Genomic DNA, 17,555 nt, shown 5'->3' on the forward strand with positions numbered 1-17,555 from the left:
AAATGTAAGTCTGAGCTGTTTCAACTGAAAGAAACTTGCACTGTCTGATCTTAAAATATATCAGTGCCTGTTGTTGTTTGTCTCAAGATGCAGTACTGTTTTCTTCTAAGGCATGGTTATAAAAATTACTTAAATGGCCTAATTGAACTATGACCTAATCCTGACTTAGGCTAAGCCCTGTCTGTGGGACCAGGCCCTAGATATGCATTTAGTTCCTAATTGATTCCTGATAGATTTTCCTAATTGTGTGTGGAGAGATATGGATCTTTTTCATACTCACTGGGTACAGGTGAGGCACTGATTTTATTGTTGTTGGGTTCTGAACAAAGCCGGTGTTCAACATTTTCATTCCTGTAAACAAAAACAATGCAACTAAAATACACAATGGAAAACTAAGCTTCATAAAAATTATTTCATAGAAGAAAACATTACATTTAGTATGTCCATCTCATGAGATCATACTACATATTAGATTTATTGTGTATTTATATATAAATGAAAATAGAAGATTTGAAATCAAATTTTTGTTAGTAATGTTTGGGACATTGGGACATGTTACTAAATATTTGTGATTTTATTTTCTAGTAATAAGCCTTATTGATTTTACATAAGCATTTGGTTTGTTTTACACTATTTTAGATATAATATAATATTTTATCAATATTTAATACAAAATGTAAGAATTTTCTCTGTCTTTTTATATATTATTCATGGAAGGTGCTAGTGTTATTTTAGTATCACTGAGATATTGTTAGTAGTTAGATGTTTGTAGTTTGTAGATTGTTGTAGTTATAATTAATATTATGTTGTAATTCTTTTTTCATTTTGTTATGTTTTTGTTATTATTATTAGGTCTTTTTTATATGTCTATATATATATTTTTATTTTTTTATGTTTATTAAACTAAACAATTGTTTAAATATTTTATTTTACTTCATGTAAATAAAAATGTTTTATTTATGGTTTTAGTTTTACATTTAGTTAACTACAATAACTCTGGAAAGTGCCAGCAATTAATTAATGCAACTCATGTAAATATATTTTACTTTAACTGATTTTCTATTAAAAACAACTGGAATCTTTCATTGGAAAAATAAATCTGATATCTCTGATTTATTTGTTGATGCTATACAATAATTAGTTTTTGTTTCACACTATTTTAGATATTGTATAATACTTCATCAATATTTAATACAAAATCTAATAATTTTCTCTATCATTTTATATATTATTCATTGAATGTGCCAGTGTTACTGTATTTTAGTTGAGATCACTGAGTTTTTAATTAATATTATGAACTATTTATGATTTTGTTTTGATTTAAAGTTAAAGTTTTAGTCATTTTGTTTTGTGTTTTTGTTATTTTTATTTGTATTTTTATATATATATATATATATATATGTGTGTGTGTGTCTATATAGTTAATTATTTAGTGCATTAAATGCATTTTAATATTTTATTTTATTTTGTTTTATTGCATGTAATAAAAAAATATTTGTGGTTTTAGTTTTACAATTAGTTAACTACAATAATGCTGGAAAGTGCCAACAACTTATTTTTACTTTAACTTTTCTAATACAAACAGTAACTGGAATCTTTCACTAGAAAAAGAATCATCTGATTACTCTGATTTATCTGTTGTTGCCAGACAATAATTGACTTGTATAAACTGACAATCTTCTTATGCTCACGTGCTGAATCTTTTTGCTCACATTATCAAATCAAGGTCACTACAGCTTTGAACATTAGAGCTGATTAAAATTTCCATGATAGAGAAGAGTGCTGCACGTGAGAATAAGACATAGCCCAGGACTCTGAATAACCAGTTCCTCTGCTGGTGAAAGAGCAACACCACACAAACCACAGTTTTCACTAAGTTTCACCCATATGCCAAAATGTTCCTCAAAATAAAACTTTCTAATAATGACCACAGGTCACCAACCCTACAGAATTAGAGAAGTGCATCAAATTTCAAAGTAATAATTTGTTGGCTTTTAGGAAAAGTATACGGTATGATCAAATCTGAGCTGACCGAGAAAGATAAAGGAGCAGCCATTTAACCTACATAAAACGCTCTACACCCATATCAAATCCTGGCTCATGACTTGAGACGTCTGTGACTAGGTTAATGAGAGAAGCAGATGGAGTTATGACCTAATGAAGGAAAGGACACATTTGGGTGCGGTGTAGCTTCAGCTTTCAGGCTGTTCCACCCACCTGCTGGACTCTGAGCTCTCCGACCTCCACGCACTCGGGCAGGCATAGCGAAAACGCTCGTTGAAATCGTACATTTGAAGTCTGATTGGCCTCCTCAGGCCCCAGGAGATGTTAAGTAAACCCTCCACGATCAGCTCGCCCTCTTCCTGCAAGCAATAATAATAATAATCATTAACTCTTTTGTCAGATGGAGGAAATCCTGCTGGCTCATGTCTCAGCTCTGTTTCAAGTGTACGTGCTGGATAGGCAGTTGCAAACCGCAGATATTCAATTGGAGGCGGTGAAGTTATGGAAAGTTACTTTGGGAGGAGGACAAATACACACGTAGCAGATGGTTGATTCTGAACAATGATGTGCTTTCAGTTCAATAATATTCACTGTCAGTTCATTCAACAGCAATATATACAGTGGTGCTTGAATCTCTGTGAACCCTGTATAAATATAACCCAAAGGATCATCAGATTTTCACACATGTCCTTAAAATTGACAAAGAGAATCCAGTCAAACAAATAAGACAAAAATATTTATTGTCATTTATTAATTCAGGAAAATGATCCAATATCTGTGAGTGGCAAAAGTATGTGAACCTCTAGGATTAGCAGTTCATCTGAAGGTGAAATTAGAGTCCAAATGTTCAGAGGTGTTTTCAGTCAGTGGGATGACTATCAGATGTCATTGTCTGTCCTGTTTTATTTAGAGAACAGAGATCTATCAAAGTCTAATCATGTTTGTGCACGTGAATCATGGCACACACAAAGGAGATCTCTGAGGACCTTAGAAAAAGAGTTGTTGTTACTCATCAGGCTGGAAAAGCAAGATGTGTAATAGTCTGCAAGGACCCCAGAGTCACTTCTAAGCAACTAAAGACCTCTCACATTGGCTAATGTTAATGTTCATGAGTCCACCATCAGGAGAACACTGAACAACCATGGTGTTTTGAAGCCACTGCTCTTCAAAAAAGAACATCACTTTGACACTTTTTTTTTATCTGAATTCTTTTATGAATACAAAGTTCGAAAGAAATCAAAATCTTTAATAACCTTATCAGTATTTTCACCGTCACTTTTGATTGATTTAATGCATCCTTCTTTAATAAACATTCTAATTTATTTTGAAAAAATACTCCTTCGAAAGAGATATATAACAATATGGCATCACCCTGAGGTTCTACACTTTTTAAACTGGAAATCAGAAGACTAAGACTGGAAATTACAAAAGATACATTTGAGGTCACAAGTTTACATTCACCTTGCAGAATCTGCAAAATGTTAAATATTTAACTAAAATAAGAGGGATCATACACAATGCATGTTATTTTTTATTTAGTACTGTCCAGAATGGGATATTTCACATAAAAGACACATATAGCCCACAAGAGAAAATAATAGTTAAATTTCTAAAAATGAAAAAAGTTTACATATGCTTGATATGACTCTTAATACTGTGTTGTTACCAGAATTATTATTTATTTATTTTTTTTATAGTTTGTGAGTCACTTGTTTGTATTGAACAGGTAAACTGCCCGCTGTTATTCAGAAAAATCCTTTAAATCCTAAAAATTGTCTAGTTTTTCAGAATTTTTGTGTATTTGAAGCATGACTGTATCTTGACTGTATGATTTTGAGATCTATCTTTTTACACTGAGGGCAACTGAGGGACTCATATGCAACCATTACAGAAGGTTCAAACGCTCACTGAAGCTCTAGAAGGAAAAAGCATGCATTAAGAGCCAGGAGTTCAAGAACTTTTGAACAGAATGAAGATGTGTACATTTTTCTTATTTTGCCTACATTTTTTTTTTCATTTAGTACTGCCCTTCAGAAATGACAGAAGACACTTACATGTTCCCAGAAGACAAATTAGGTAAATTCACCCTGATCTTCAAATTCAAAAAGTTGTCATCCCCCAGCTCTTAATGCATCGTTTTTCCTTGGAGCATCAGTGAGCATTTGAACCTTCTAGTTGCATATGAATCCCTCAGTTGTCCTCAGTGTGAAAAGATGCACCTCAAAATCATACCGTCATTGTTGGAAAGGGTTCAAATACACAAAAATGCTGAAAAACCAAAAAATTTGTGGGACTGGAACAATTTTTCTGAAGAATAGTGGGCAGTTTAACTATAAACAAGGGACTCATGAACAACTATCACTAAACAAAAAAAAACACAGCTGTGGATCATTCAGTTAACAGCACAGCATTAAGAATCAAGTGTATATAAACTTTTGAATGGGGTCATTTTTATAAATATAACTATTATTTTCTCTTGTGGACTATATGTAAATGTCTTTTATGTAAAATATCTTATCCAGGTCAGTACTAAATAAAAAATTACATGCATTTTGTATGATCCCTCTTATTTTGGTAAAATAATTAACATTTTGCAGATTCTGCAAGGTGTATGTAAACTTTCGACTTCAACTGTAAATAGATAGATAGACAGACAGACTGCATGCAGATTCTTTCAAGCAGAAACGTGCCATTTAATCAGTCTTAATCCTATCAAGGCCTAAGTCAACAAAGTAGATAAGTCGTTTCCGCTTGGATGCAAAGCACAATATTGTCTTAATACTGCATTTAGCAGAGCTAAATATACCACATAGATTAAACCTCAACATTTAGGACAGCTGCTTAAAATAGCTGGTTGTAGCAGACACATGAACAGTGTCACATTTTTGTACAATTAAAAGATTTAACCTAATTTGATGAGCACCTTTCTTAACTCATATATCCATATATCGTTGGTTTTTAGCTGAAGGGTGAATCTGAGGTGACAAAACACAATTCACAATAATTAACGTCTTATGTTATTGTCACAGCTGCATTTCAACTTAAAACCCCAAACTGACACATTCATTCAACAAACCACTGTGTAAACAAATTCCTTTCTGGTGACATTTAGATGGAAAAACTTGTGTTAACATTTCATTTCATTCCTAAGCTATTTATGTTCTAAATTCGCAGAACGTTATTTAATTTCAATTGTTTAGTCCTCAACAGGAGATTCTTGTGATTCCTTAACTAAATAATCATTCAACACAGTCACAAAGCAAGATAGAGGTCAGAGCTGCAGCCCACCAGACTTTTCCCCAATGGATCTCTGAGGACCTGCTCATCAACAAAACCTGTGACCAAAATAAAATATTGTAATGGTGTTGGCAGCTGTTGTAATTGTGGGTGAGTGCAGTCAAGTGTCATGTAGGTGGAGGGCTGAGTGCTCCCAGGGCCTCATTGTTACGGCAATGTAAACATTCGGGGCAGCTGTGGCGGGGTCCCATTGGTCAGCTTCCTCTCTACTCTCCGTTCAGCACACACACTCTTCCTGTCAGGCATGCAAGGTCAAAGCTTAGCTAAATTTAGTGCCATTAGCCTTGGCTTATGTTCCTTTGCTGCTGTGGGCTTATAAAAGGCGGTGAGCTGCCTCCAAACCAGATCAAACCAAACACAGTCTCAGACACAACCTCTGCACAACAATCAGCGCTGTGATTCTACAAGCTTGTCCTACAGGTAGGTTTCAGATATTTGATTTACTAAATGATCTATGTTCATTACAACTAAACATTTCTTGATTTTCTTGATTTTAAACTTTTTTAGAATATCAAAATGTTCTTCACAATAAGAACATTTTAATTTAAGAAAATGTGTTCTTTTAAGAACTACTCACTAAATGGTTCTTTTGTGGCATTTCTTTCCATTGCACAATAGGTTCTTGACAATGGAATAAGGTTATTTAGATTCTTTAAATGTTCTTTACTCTAAAAAAAAATGGTTCTTTTAAGAACTGATCACTGAAAGTTTCTTTGATGAATCAAAAATTGGTTCTTATATGGCCTTGTAGGGAAAAAAGAGTGTAGATACAGAATGCATGAATAACAAACTGTCTCTCATCTTTCTCCAGGATGAAACCCACAAGTTTACTCTTGTCTGTTGCTCCTCTACCGACAATAACAGAGTCGCACGAGGACCTCTCGCAATCCCTGGAGGAATACATGAACTCCATCAAGGAACTTGCCCAGCCTGCTTGTGGCCCTTTGAGGATATCCAGGACTCAGAGGCGTAAGCCTGTTGGGAAACATGCTGGTTCTACATCAGCGTCACGCAGCTCTTCCCGGGCTCTGCAGCCCCGCCGCGCTTCCCTCGGTCTGGACGAGGTCACACTGAGGTTTAACAGTCAGGTGGACCGCGGCACTAAAGATCCACTGGACTGGTTGTTTGCGCAGACGCACTTACAGTCACACGGAGAGGATTTGCACAGGACTGACAGCGCACCTGCTGCTTTGTGGTTACTCTAATGAGCCAAAGCATAAAGACATGCTAATGGAAGGATAACACTGAACGAGTGGTGGATGAACTCAGTGAAGGATCTCATGAACTGAACTTCTTAATTTATTGTCTGAAAAGACTTTTTGTACAAAGATGCTAATGTTTACATGCTGTTAAAGTGGTTTTCTATGTTATGTTTTTTAAATAAAATTTAAGAATGTTTTTTAAAAATTTAAGAATGTTGTTTGTGTCCTTTACTAAAATGTCTATCAGTCTATCTGTCTATCCGTCTATCTATTTTTCTATCTATCTATCTACAGTTGATGTCAAAAGTTTACAGACCTTGCAGAATCTGCAAAATGTTAATAATTTTACTCTCTTACCAAGATAAATTTTTCACACTGAGGACAACTGAGGGACTCATATGCAACTATTACAGAAGGTTCAAATGCTCGCTTATGCTCCAGAGGAAAAAACAATGCATTAAGCCAGGGGTGTAAACTTTTGAACAGAATGAAGATGTGTACATTTTTCATATTTTGCCCAAATATCACATTTTTCATCTTTTGGTACTGCCCTTCAGGAGCTACAGATATTTACATGTTTCCCAGAAGACAAAATAAGTTTAATTTACCCTGATCTTCAAATTCAAAAATTGTATGCATTGTGTTTCATTCTGGAGCATCAGTGTGCATTTGAACCTTCTGTAATAGTACCTGTGTGTGTGTGTGTGAGAGAGAGAGAGTGTGTTTGTTTAAAGCTGATAAAAAATGCTATTGATCATAGTCAAACAAAAATGTATGATTTCACATTGATCACATGATGCACTTGTAATGGTAAGACGAGAAGAAAAAGTAAAAAAAGTGCATAATGAATAATAATATTACCATCAGCATTTACAACATGACATGGCACTTCTAGCTATCTATCACTGACATAAGCTATTCTGAATACTTTCATTTTGACAGATCAGGAATGGCTTCCACAATACTATCCCTTCAACAAATTATGCAAATAAAACAAGTCCAGAGACTAAAATACAACAGTAATATTCTTTGTGGTTAGAACCACATACAGTAAACTTTCATTTTAGGTCCTCAAGGCAAAAGATGATGTTTGTGAGAAATACTGTAAACTTACCAAACCAGACATAAAAATCTGTCATTATTTACTCAATGACATTCTTCAAAATATCTGCTTTTTTGTTCAACAGAAGTTAGTACAGGTTTGGAACAAAATTAGGGTGAGAAAATTATGACATTTTTATTTTGTGGGTAAACTATCCGTTTAAGTCCAGTTACAAAGCTAAGAGTGACCTCTGTTGGCTGCATGTAATTTTTAATTGTACAGCACTGTTTAAACAAAACCAGCAGAGGGCGCTCAATGTACTGCCTGATTCTGACCTGCTGTCTGAGGACATGGAGGAAACATGTTGGTAAGAAAAGTAGGTCATACTTTATTTTATGGTCAAGTTCTCACTATTAACAAACCATTAACTACGACTTTTGCCTCAATAAACTCCTAATTTGCTGCTTGTTAATAGTTAGTAAGGTAATTGTTAAGTTTAGGTATTTGGTAGGATTAGGGATGCAGAATATGTGCTTTATAAGTACTAATAAACAGCCAATATGCTAGTAATATGCATCTAGTTAACAGTGTGAATTGGTGCCTATACTAAAGTGTTACCAAAAAGTGTTTTCTTTAGTAGTATCATCATCATGAATCGCAAAAATGTTGCAATACTTAATGCAGAATAGTTGATTTTAGCTTCATTTCAGTGGCTTCTAGTGTTTTCCACCCATTTCCATCACAATAATCCCAACATAAAAAAAAACTTATTCACTGACGACTAATAACAAGATAATTACACAGTAATTACATAATTATTACAAGTCTATTACTGACTGTACAGAAAGGACTGGTAAAACAATCGAAAATGTGTGTAGATATGAATTTGTCTGTTTATACGTAGCACATACAGGTTATGTCACAAAAATTGCTTAGAAATCACAATTTTCATTCATTTATAGACCTACTTTTATTCAGACAAAACTTTGAGTAACTGTGTCTTTCAAAGATGTGATGCACAAACCTGGTGAAATGTCAATTCCACTGATTAGTTTTTCCTTAGTATATTGACTTGTGCAAACACTTTTCCAGAATTGGTTCTGTAAAGTTTCATTTTTAAAAGCAACATGTACAATCAGATGCTCAGCGAACAGATTGTGGGTGGTCACTGCGTTCTGCGGAACCTGAGACAAATCTCTCATCTCATGTCTAAACAGACACCAAGAATTAATATGACCAAAATGTGATCTTGCACTAAAGTATTTCCGGGTCACACTTTATTTTAAGGTCCAATTCTCGCTATTAATAAACCATTAACTATGACTTTTGCCTCAATGAAATCCTAATTTGCTGTTTATTAATAGTTAGTAAGGTAGTTGTTAAGTTTAGTAGGATTAGGGATGTAGAATATGGTCATGTAGAATAAATACTTTATAAGTACTAATAAACAGCCAATATGCTAGTCACATGCATGCTCATAGGTATCTAGTTAACAGTGTGAATTGGTTCCTATACTGAAGTGTTACCAAAAAGTTTTTTTTCTAGTAGTATCATCATCATGAATCGCAAAAATATTGCAACACGTAATGCAGAATAGTTCATTTTAGTTTCGTTTCAGTGGCTTCTAGTGTTTTCCACCCATTTCCATCACTATAATCCCAACATGAAAAACTTATTGACTGATGATTAATAACAAGATAATTACACAATAATTACACAATTATTACAAGTCCACAACTGACTGTACAGAAAGGACAGGAAAAACAATCAAAAAAGTGTGCAGACTTGAATTTGTCTGTTCATAAGTAGCACATACAGGTTATGTCACAAAAATTGCTTTGAAAATCAAAATTTTTATTCTTTCATTCTACTCAGACAAAACTTTGATTAACCGTGTCTTTCAAAGATGTGATGCACAAACCTGGCGAAATGTCAATTCCAGTGATTCGTTTTTCCTTAGTATATTGCGTTCTGCGGAACCTGAGATTAAATCTCTAAAGTCTAAACAGACACCAAGAATCAATATGACCAAAATGTGATCTTGCACTACAGTATTTCTGGTCACACTTTATTTTAAGGTCCAATTCTCGCTATTAATAAACCATTAACTATGACTTTTTGCCTCAGTGAAATCCTAATTTGCTGCTTATGAATAGTTAGTAAGGTAGTTGTTAAGTTTAGTAGGATTAGGGATGTAGAATATGGTCATGTAGAATAAATGCTTTATAAGTACTAATAAACAGCCAATATGTTAATAATAGGCAGGAATTATTAATAATAAGAATTGGTCACTATACTGAAGTGTTACAGAGTTTCCTTACAATAACCTCTAGATGGAGCTGTTATGAACAGTTGATTAAACTACACAAATTTACCTCAACAACGGTTACTCGGCTAGCCGCTGACCAACTTGAAAGTCTTTAGATGTTACGTAAGGTTAAAGGTAAAATATCATGTTTTTAAAAGTCCTCAAAAATAAATCGGACACTGGTAAATCATCTTCATTTTATATATTGTATTTCATTTTTAATGACCATCACTGGAGATAAATTTTTTTGGGTTTAGATGAACCTACCTACTTACTCCCTTCCTTCCTTACCTATGCATTAAAAAAACAATGCATTTAGAGCCAGGGGTGTAAACTTTTGAACAGAATGAAGATATCATATATTTTTTTTCATTTAGTTCTGCCCTTCAGAAGCTACAGAAGATACTTACATGTTTCCCCAGAAGACAAAATAAGTTAAATGTACCCTGATCTTCAAAATCAAAAAGTTTTCACCCCCTGGCTCTTAATGCATTGTGTTTCCTTGGGACCTGAAGGATTTTTCTGAAGAACAGCAGGCAGTTTAACTGTTCAGGACAAACAAGGGACTCATGAACAACTATCACTAAACAACAACAACAAAAAAACACAGCTGCTGTAGACCATTCAGGTAACAATACTGCATTAAGAATCAAGCGTATGTAAACTTCTGAACAGGGTCATTTTTACCACCAGAGGGTTTGCAGAGTCTGATTCTGACCTGCTGCCTCAGGACACAGAGGAAACATGTTGGTAAGAAAAGTTTTTTTTATTAGTAGTGTCATCATGAATCATAAAAATGTTACATGTAATGGAGAATAGACGATTTTAGTTTCATTTTAGTGGCTTCTAGTGTTTTCCACCACCCATTTCCATCACAATAATCCCAACATGAAGAACTCACAGATATACACATTACTGTTTGCACTTTATATTACAGTACATAGTGTACTGTCACTGTACCTACCCAATAAAGTTCTGTAATATGAGGTAACTTCATGCACTCTTAAAAAAAGAACCTTAAGTATCCATGGAACATTTCAAACGCAGAAAAGGTTCGTTATAGTGGAAAAAGATTCTTTAGATTTTTAAAATGTTCTTCAAAATGATTCTTTTAAAAACTGTTAACTGAAAGGTTCTTTAGGGAATAATTGCACAATAATTACACAGAAATCACACAATTATTATGTGCATGACCAACTGTACAGAAAGGACAGGAAAAACAAAATGTGTTGAAAATGTGTGTAGACATGAGTTTCTGTCTGTTGTAAGTACTACACACAGGTCATTTCACAGAAATGTCTTACAAAAGTGGAATTTATAGACCCACTTTTGCTCTGACAAATCTCTGAGCAATTCAGATGTGATGCACAAACCTGGCAAAATGTCAGTTTCAGTAATTAGTTTTTCTTTGGAACTTGACATGTGTAAACACGTTTCCAGAATTCTGAATATTCTGTAATATCCAGTAATTCTCATTTTTACACGCAACATGTACAATCAGAAATTCTGTGAACAGATTGTGGGTAGTCGCTGCATTCTTTGGAGTCTGAGACTAATCTTGCACTAAAGTGTTTCCTTACAATAACCTTTAGATGGAGCAGTTTGTGAACAGTAGGTTAGGCTGGTTAAACTAGACAAATTTACCTCAATGGCAGCTACTCGGCTGGAAAAGGTATAAATATATCACATTTTTTTAAAATTCCTCAAAAACAAATTGGACACGGGTAAATCATCTTCATCTTATATTTTGTATTTCAGTTTTAATGACCGTCATTGGAGAAAAATGATTTTTGGGTTTAAATAGTGTAGTTACCTACCTACCTACCCACTCCCTTCCTTCCTCATTTACTTATTTACAGTTGAGGTCAAAAGTTTACAAACACCTTGCAGAATCTGCAAAATGTTAGTTTTTAAAAAAATAGTTTTTTATTTAGTACTGACTTGCATAAGATATTTCACATAAAAGACATTTACATATAGTCCACAAGAAAAAATAATGGTTGAATTTATAAAAATGACCCTGTTCAAAAGTTTACATACGCTTGATTCTTAATACAGTGTTTTTATGTTGTTTGTCCTGAACTGTTAAACTGCCAACTGTTCCACAGAAAAATCCTTCAGGTTCCACAAATTATTTGGTTTTTCAGCATTTTTGTGTATTTGAACCCTTTCCAACGATGGCTTTAAAAATCTGTGCTGGTCTTGAAAAAACAAATATTCTTTGCAGCTCTTGTTACTTTTTATCTGGGGTTACCTTTGTATTCCTGTTCTCACATTACTTCACACAAGTAAAACAACGTTGCTGGTTCAAATCCCGTAAGAACTATCATTATGGGGAGCTAAAGCATGGCATACCCGGCATGAATACTTACACGACGAGTCTCCTGCAATCCATCACAGTTACTCACTTCCTTTCAGCACTTTCCCTTTCCCATGAACCTTTAGTCTTTATCTTATGCAATGTCTTTCAACAATATCTGTACTTATCTGTTCTATCTCTCTCTCGTTCTCTCTCTCTCTCTCTCTATACAGATATTATCACATGGTAATATCAGTTTATCCTCACAATACCTGTGACTCAGCCTCATGTGATCATCCTGAATAAAAGAAAAACTACTTTTATGAAATGCCCCCTACAGGCAATTACTCAGTTACTAAACAGTTTTTTTCCACTGCAAACATGTCATCATTTAGAACTTTGCCAAAAGAACTTTCCCCACCATGTCCCTTGTTAAAAAAAAAAGGATGTGTAACAGCAAACTGTAGAAATATGTGAGCATGAACTGTCTTCATTTAGTCACATAAGACTTTTAAGTAAACCATTTACTCACACAGATAAACAAAAATACAGCCAAAGGCACATACTATAAAAGACCCCCACACACACACATAAAAACACCCAACTTTTATGGTCTTCCAATCTGCATTATGCACAAACATGGCAAATTTATGAATAAAGCACTTTCTGTTCCATTTATGGCTTTAGTTGCAAAAAGTAATATATTATGCATATAAAGTGTTTTCACACACAATGACTAAAAAGACAGTTATTTTAGACACTACGTATGTCTGAGCAGTGGAAAATCTCTTTACTTTCAGTATCATATCTGACTGAGGTTAAATTTACCCAGACTTGTTCCAAAAACACATGCAGCCAGGAAGGGATTTCCCAGAAACTGTAACAGATCCAACAGATCATACCAATGTGACAGACTGTCCTGTTTGACAGAGTAGACAAACCTCCTATTAAAAACACTTCACTTGTTGAGATAAAATTGGAAACAATTAGGAGTTTGTTTGTACTCCCAGTCATATTCACTGACAGAAACAGCTTGTAAATAATTTGTAGATAGTTTAGGAAATAATTACACTTCTTCCCATGACCTTGCAAATGCTATCAGTGTGAAAACGGATAAAAATGCTTGTGCACTAGCCATGCATGTACATATATTTGTGTTTTCACTCAAAAATAATGATTCATAAATATAATCACATCATTTTTTTTAACAAAGTAACAAAGATTTTGAATTTTAATTTGTCCTACAACAATATAATAAGTATTTCAGAGCAATAAAATAGTGATAGCGCATAATACATATTTCTAATGATGTTATAATAATTAGAATTAGGGCTGGCAAACAATTAATAAAAATAAAAGTTTGAGTTTGCCTAATATATGTGTGTATGTGTGCAATTATTATGTATATATAAATACAAGCACATTCATGTATATATTTAAGAAATATTTACAAGTATATGTATTTATTATCGTTTTTATAGAATTTATATTACATACAAATAAAAATATTTTGTACATAACATATTTCTCTTAAATATATACATTAATTTACATATATATAATAATTACACACAGTACACACACATATATTAGGCAAACTCAAACTTTTATTTTGTATGCGATTAATCGTGATTAATCGTTTGCCAGCCCTAATTAGAATAAAAAAAAAAACATAATTTGTTGAGTCAACTTAAAATAATTTGTTACCCTGCTGCCTTAAAATTTTACGTTCAGTCAACTCAAATACGTTTAGTCAACTTGAAATGTTAAGTTGTACTTGTCAGGCATTCACCACGGCCACCCTTACCTGCCACACCACCCGGAGCACCGCCCACTCGTTCCTCATCACCGGAGTTTTGATCACACACACCTGAAGCTGATTAACTCCACCCTTTATATAGAGCACTGGTTCCATTTGCACTTCGTCGGGTCTACCGTTCACACCTCCTACGTTAGCTCCTGACTTTTCATGCTGTTCTTTTGGACTCTGCTCTCCGTGTTCCGGCTGGACTTATTGTGGCTCTATATCAGACTCTTATCTACTCATCAATACCAGGACTGTCAGCTAAGCCATTTCTCTGCATTTCAATCTACTGCTCTGTTCATCCTTTGCTGTGAAAATAAACCTCAAACTCAACTGTTACTTACCTCTCGTCTCCTCCTGTGTATGTGTGTGTGACAGAAGACCCGACCACTAGGAAGATGAGCACCGAAGCACCAGCCGCAACAGATCCGTTTTTAGAACTGGTGAATGCCATCAAGGCGGCGTTAACTCCCACTCCGCCGCCGCCGCCTGCCTCAGGATCTCCCATGGCTGTACCCGCGAAATTTGCGGGTGAGGCGACTGAGTGTAGCGGTTTTCTTCTACAAGTCAATCTCTACATCCAGATGCAACCACAACAGTTCCCCTCGGAGAAATCGAAGGTAGCCTTCCTCACATCCCTCCTCACTGGTAAAGCTCTACAGTGGGCCAAGGCTATTTGGAATGCTAACAATCCCATTATAAACTCCTACGAACTGTTTACTAATCATTTCTCCGAGGTATTTAGCACAGCTACCGGTACACTCTCCACGTCAGATCAACTCTTCCGCTTACGTCAAGGGTCAACCGATGTCAACGAATACACGCTGCACTTCCGCACGCTGGCGGCGGCTAGCGGTTGGAATGAGGTAGCCTTGCTGGGGGCCTACCGGCAGGGTCTTAACCCGGAAATTCGTGCAGCGATGGCCATATATGACGACAGCATCGGTCTGGAATCCTTTTTACAACGTACCACCCGTGTTGCTCAGCAGCTAGCCGCCTGCCAGCCAACGGTAACCGCTCCTCAGTCCGCCTCGGTGGTTGCCAGCTCTCCAGTACCGGAACCAATGCAAGTTGACTCCACACGGCTCTCACGCTCCGAACGGAATCGCCGAATGTCTCAAGGATTATGCTTATACTGTGGTCAGCCAGGACATCTTCTCCGCAACTGCCCCATCAGGCCCCCACGTCCGGTGGTGAGTACTATCCTATCGGATATTGAAACAGCCAAACTCACTTTGTTATCTGCAACCCTTCTAATCGTTCTCTCCCTGTATCTGCCTTGATCGATTCAGGCTCCTCCGGCAACTTCATCTCCACGAAATGCTTAAAGGAACTTCATCTACCACGCCATCGTCATCACCAGATTTACTCTGTAACAACAATTCAAGGAAAACCACTCGGGCGTGGGGTAGTACGTTATTCATCTCCATTCATCACTCTGCAAATTGGATTATTTCATCACGAGGATTTGAGGTTTCTGGTACTGGAAGATGCCACCGTCGATATCATCCTGGGACGTCCCTGGTTACAGGTACATCAGCCAGAGATCCACTGGGATCCATGCGACATCATCCGCTGGAGCCCGAAATGTTCTACCCAGTGTATGTCTCTTCTACCTCATCCACGCAGTATCCACACCACTGTTGCCTCTACCCAGATTGAAAGCCCAGAACCGGTCATTATGCCAGAGATCCCAGCGGAATACAGGACGTACCAGGATGTTTTCAGCAAGCTAGCAGCCACCCAATTACCACCGCATCGGCCATGGGACTGCGCCATCGACTTGCTGCCTGGAGCTCAACTACCTAAAGGAAGGATCTACCCCCTGTCCATCCCGGAGCGCCAGGCGATGGAGAATTACATCACAGAGGCCCTAAACCAAGGATTCATCCGCCCATCTACGTCACCGGCCGCTTCGAGCTTCTTCTTCGTGGGTAAGAAGGATGGAGGTCTACGTCCGTGCATTGACTACAGACAGCTGAACTCTCAAATTATACAACAACCTTATCCGCTCCCCCTGGTTCCTGCCGCCCTCAAAGAGCTTCGTGGATCCCAGGTGTTCACGAAGCTGGACCTGCGGAGTGCCTACAACCTCGTTCGTATCCGTGAGGGAGACGAGTGGAAGACCGCCTTTATAACACCTACTGGGCACTACGAATATCAGGTTATGCCGTACGGCTTATCGGTCAGTCCCTCTGTCTTCCAAACGTTTATGAACGAGGTGTTCCGGGAGTTTCTCCATCGGTTCGTGGTGGTCTACATTGACGACATCCTGATTTACTCCCGGAACATGGCCGAACATCGCCAGCACGTCCAGCAGGTCCTACAAAAACTCTGTCAACATCAGCTCTACCTCAAACTGGAAAAATGTGAATTCCACAAGTCATCAGTTCAGTTCCTAGGCTACAACATCAATTCCGAGGGCGTGCTTATGGATCAGGGGAAAGTTGATGCCATCCAGAACTGGCCACAACCTGACAGCATCAAGGCCCTTCAAAGTTTCCTGGGTTTTGCTAACTTCTACCGTCGCTTCATCAAAGATTACCGCTCCATCATAGCTCCTCTGACCTCCCTCCTTGTGGGTAAGCCGAGACGCCTCACCTGGGACCCAGCTGCCCACGAAGCATTTCAACACATCAAGAAGCTCTTCAGTACTGCACCTTTATTAAATCATCCCGATCCCAACCTCCCATTCACCGTCGAAGCGGACGCTTCCACCACTGGAGTAGGTGCAGTACTGTCCCAAGCGGTCGGTGAGTCCTCTATTCTCCATCCCTGTGCCTTCTTCTCCCGTAAGCTGTCACCGGTGGAGCAGAACTACGATGTAGGAAACAGAGAACTGCTTGCTATCAAGCTGGCCCTGGAGGAGTGGCGACACTGGCTGGAAGGCGCTGTCCACCCCTTCACGATCATCACCGACCACAAGAATCTCCAATATCTCCGTGATGCTAAAAGACTAAACCCGAGACAAGCACGCTGGGCCCTGTTCTTCACACGATTCCGCTTCACCATCACCTACAGACCCGGATCCAAGAACATCCCCGCAGACGCACTCTCACGTCAGACTTCAGCAGACCTGCACACGGAATCAGAACCTATCATCCCACCTCATCTCATCGTCAGCCCTATCATATGGAATCTCGACCAGGATATCCACCAAGCCACTCTCCAGGAGCCAGCTCCGCCGGAATGCCCAGAAGGTAAGATCTACGTTCCTCGCTCCCTACATCACCACCTTCTGGGCACAGCTCACGGGTCTCCGGGCTCTGGACATCCAGGCAGTAAGCGGACCCTCTCGCTTCTCCAGAACCGTTACTGGTGGCCTAGTATGCGCCGTGATACCATCAGGTACGTCCAGAGTTGCTCTGTCTGTGCCATGTCTAACTCTCCCCGCATGCTACCCGCAGGAAAACTGGTCCCATTACCCATCCCGGAGAGGCCCTGGTCCCATCTTGGAGTGGATTTTGTCTCCGACCTACCCAGTTCTGAAGGTAACACCTGTATTCTGGTGATTGTTGACAGATTCTCCAAGACCTGCAAATTTGTACCCCTTAAGGGATTACCTACCGCCATGGAAACGGCAGAACACTTGTTTAATC

General features: G+C 37.5%; 1 protein-coding gene and 1 long non-coding RNA gene across 2 annotated transcripts in view; one reads left to right on the forward strand and one right to left on the reverse strand.

The window, feature by feature from the left end:
* Positions 1-17,555, reverse strand: part of rassf4a (Ras association domain family member 4a) — a 31,101-nt gene that overhangs the window by 3,506 nt on the left and 10,040 nt on the right. The window contains exons 5-6 of the mRNA XM_051126453.1: positions 2,218-2,363; positions 281-351 (exon numbers count right to left, since the gene is read on the reverse strand). Coding sequence (XP_050982410.1) covers positions 281-351; positions 2,218-2,363 — 217 coding nt within the window. The remainder of the gene's footprint in view (positions 1-280; positions 352-2,217; positions 2,364-17,555) is intronic.
* LOC127175409 (uncharacterized) lies at positions 5,599-6,716 on the forward strand. Its single transcript, XR_007828984.1, has 2 exons — positions 5,599-5,721; positions 6,113-6,716. It is a non-coding gene; the product is annotated as an uncharacterized LOC127175409 (long non-coding RNA).

The sequence above is a fragment of the Labeo rohita genome, chromosome 13 (genome assembly GCF_022985175.1).
Source record: "Labeo rohita strain BAU-BD-2019 chromosome 13, IGBB_LRoh.1.0, whole genome shotgun sequence".
In the NCBI taxonomy this organism is placed as follows: domain Eukaryota; kingdom Metazoa; phylum Chordata; class Actinopteri; order Cypriniformes; family Cyprinidae; genus Labeo; species Labeo rohita.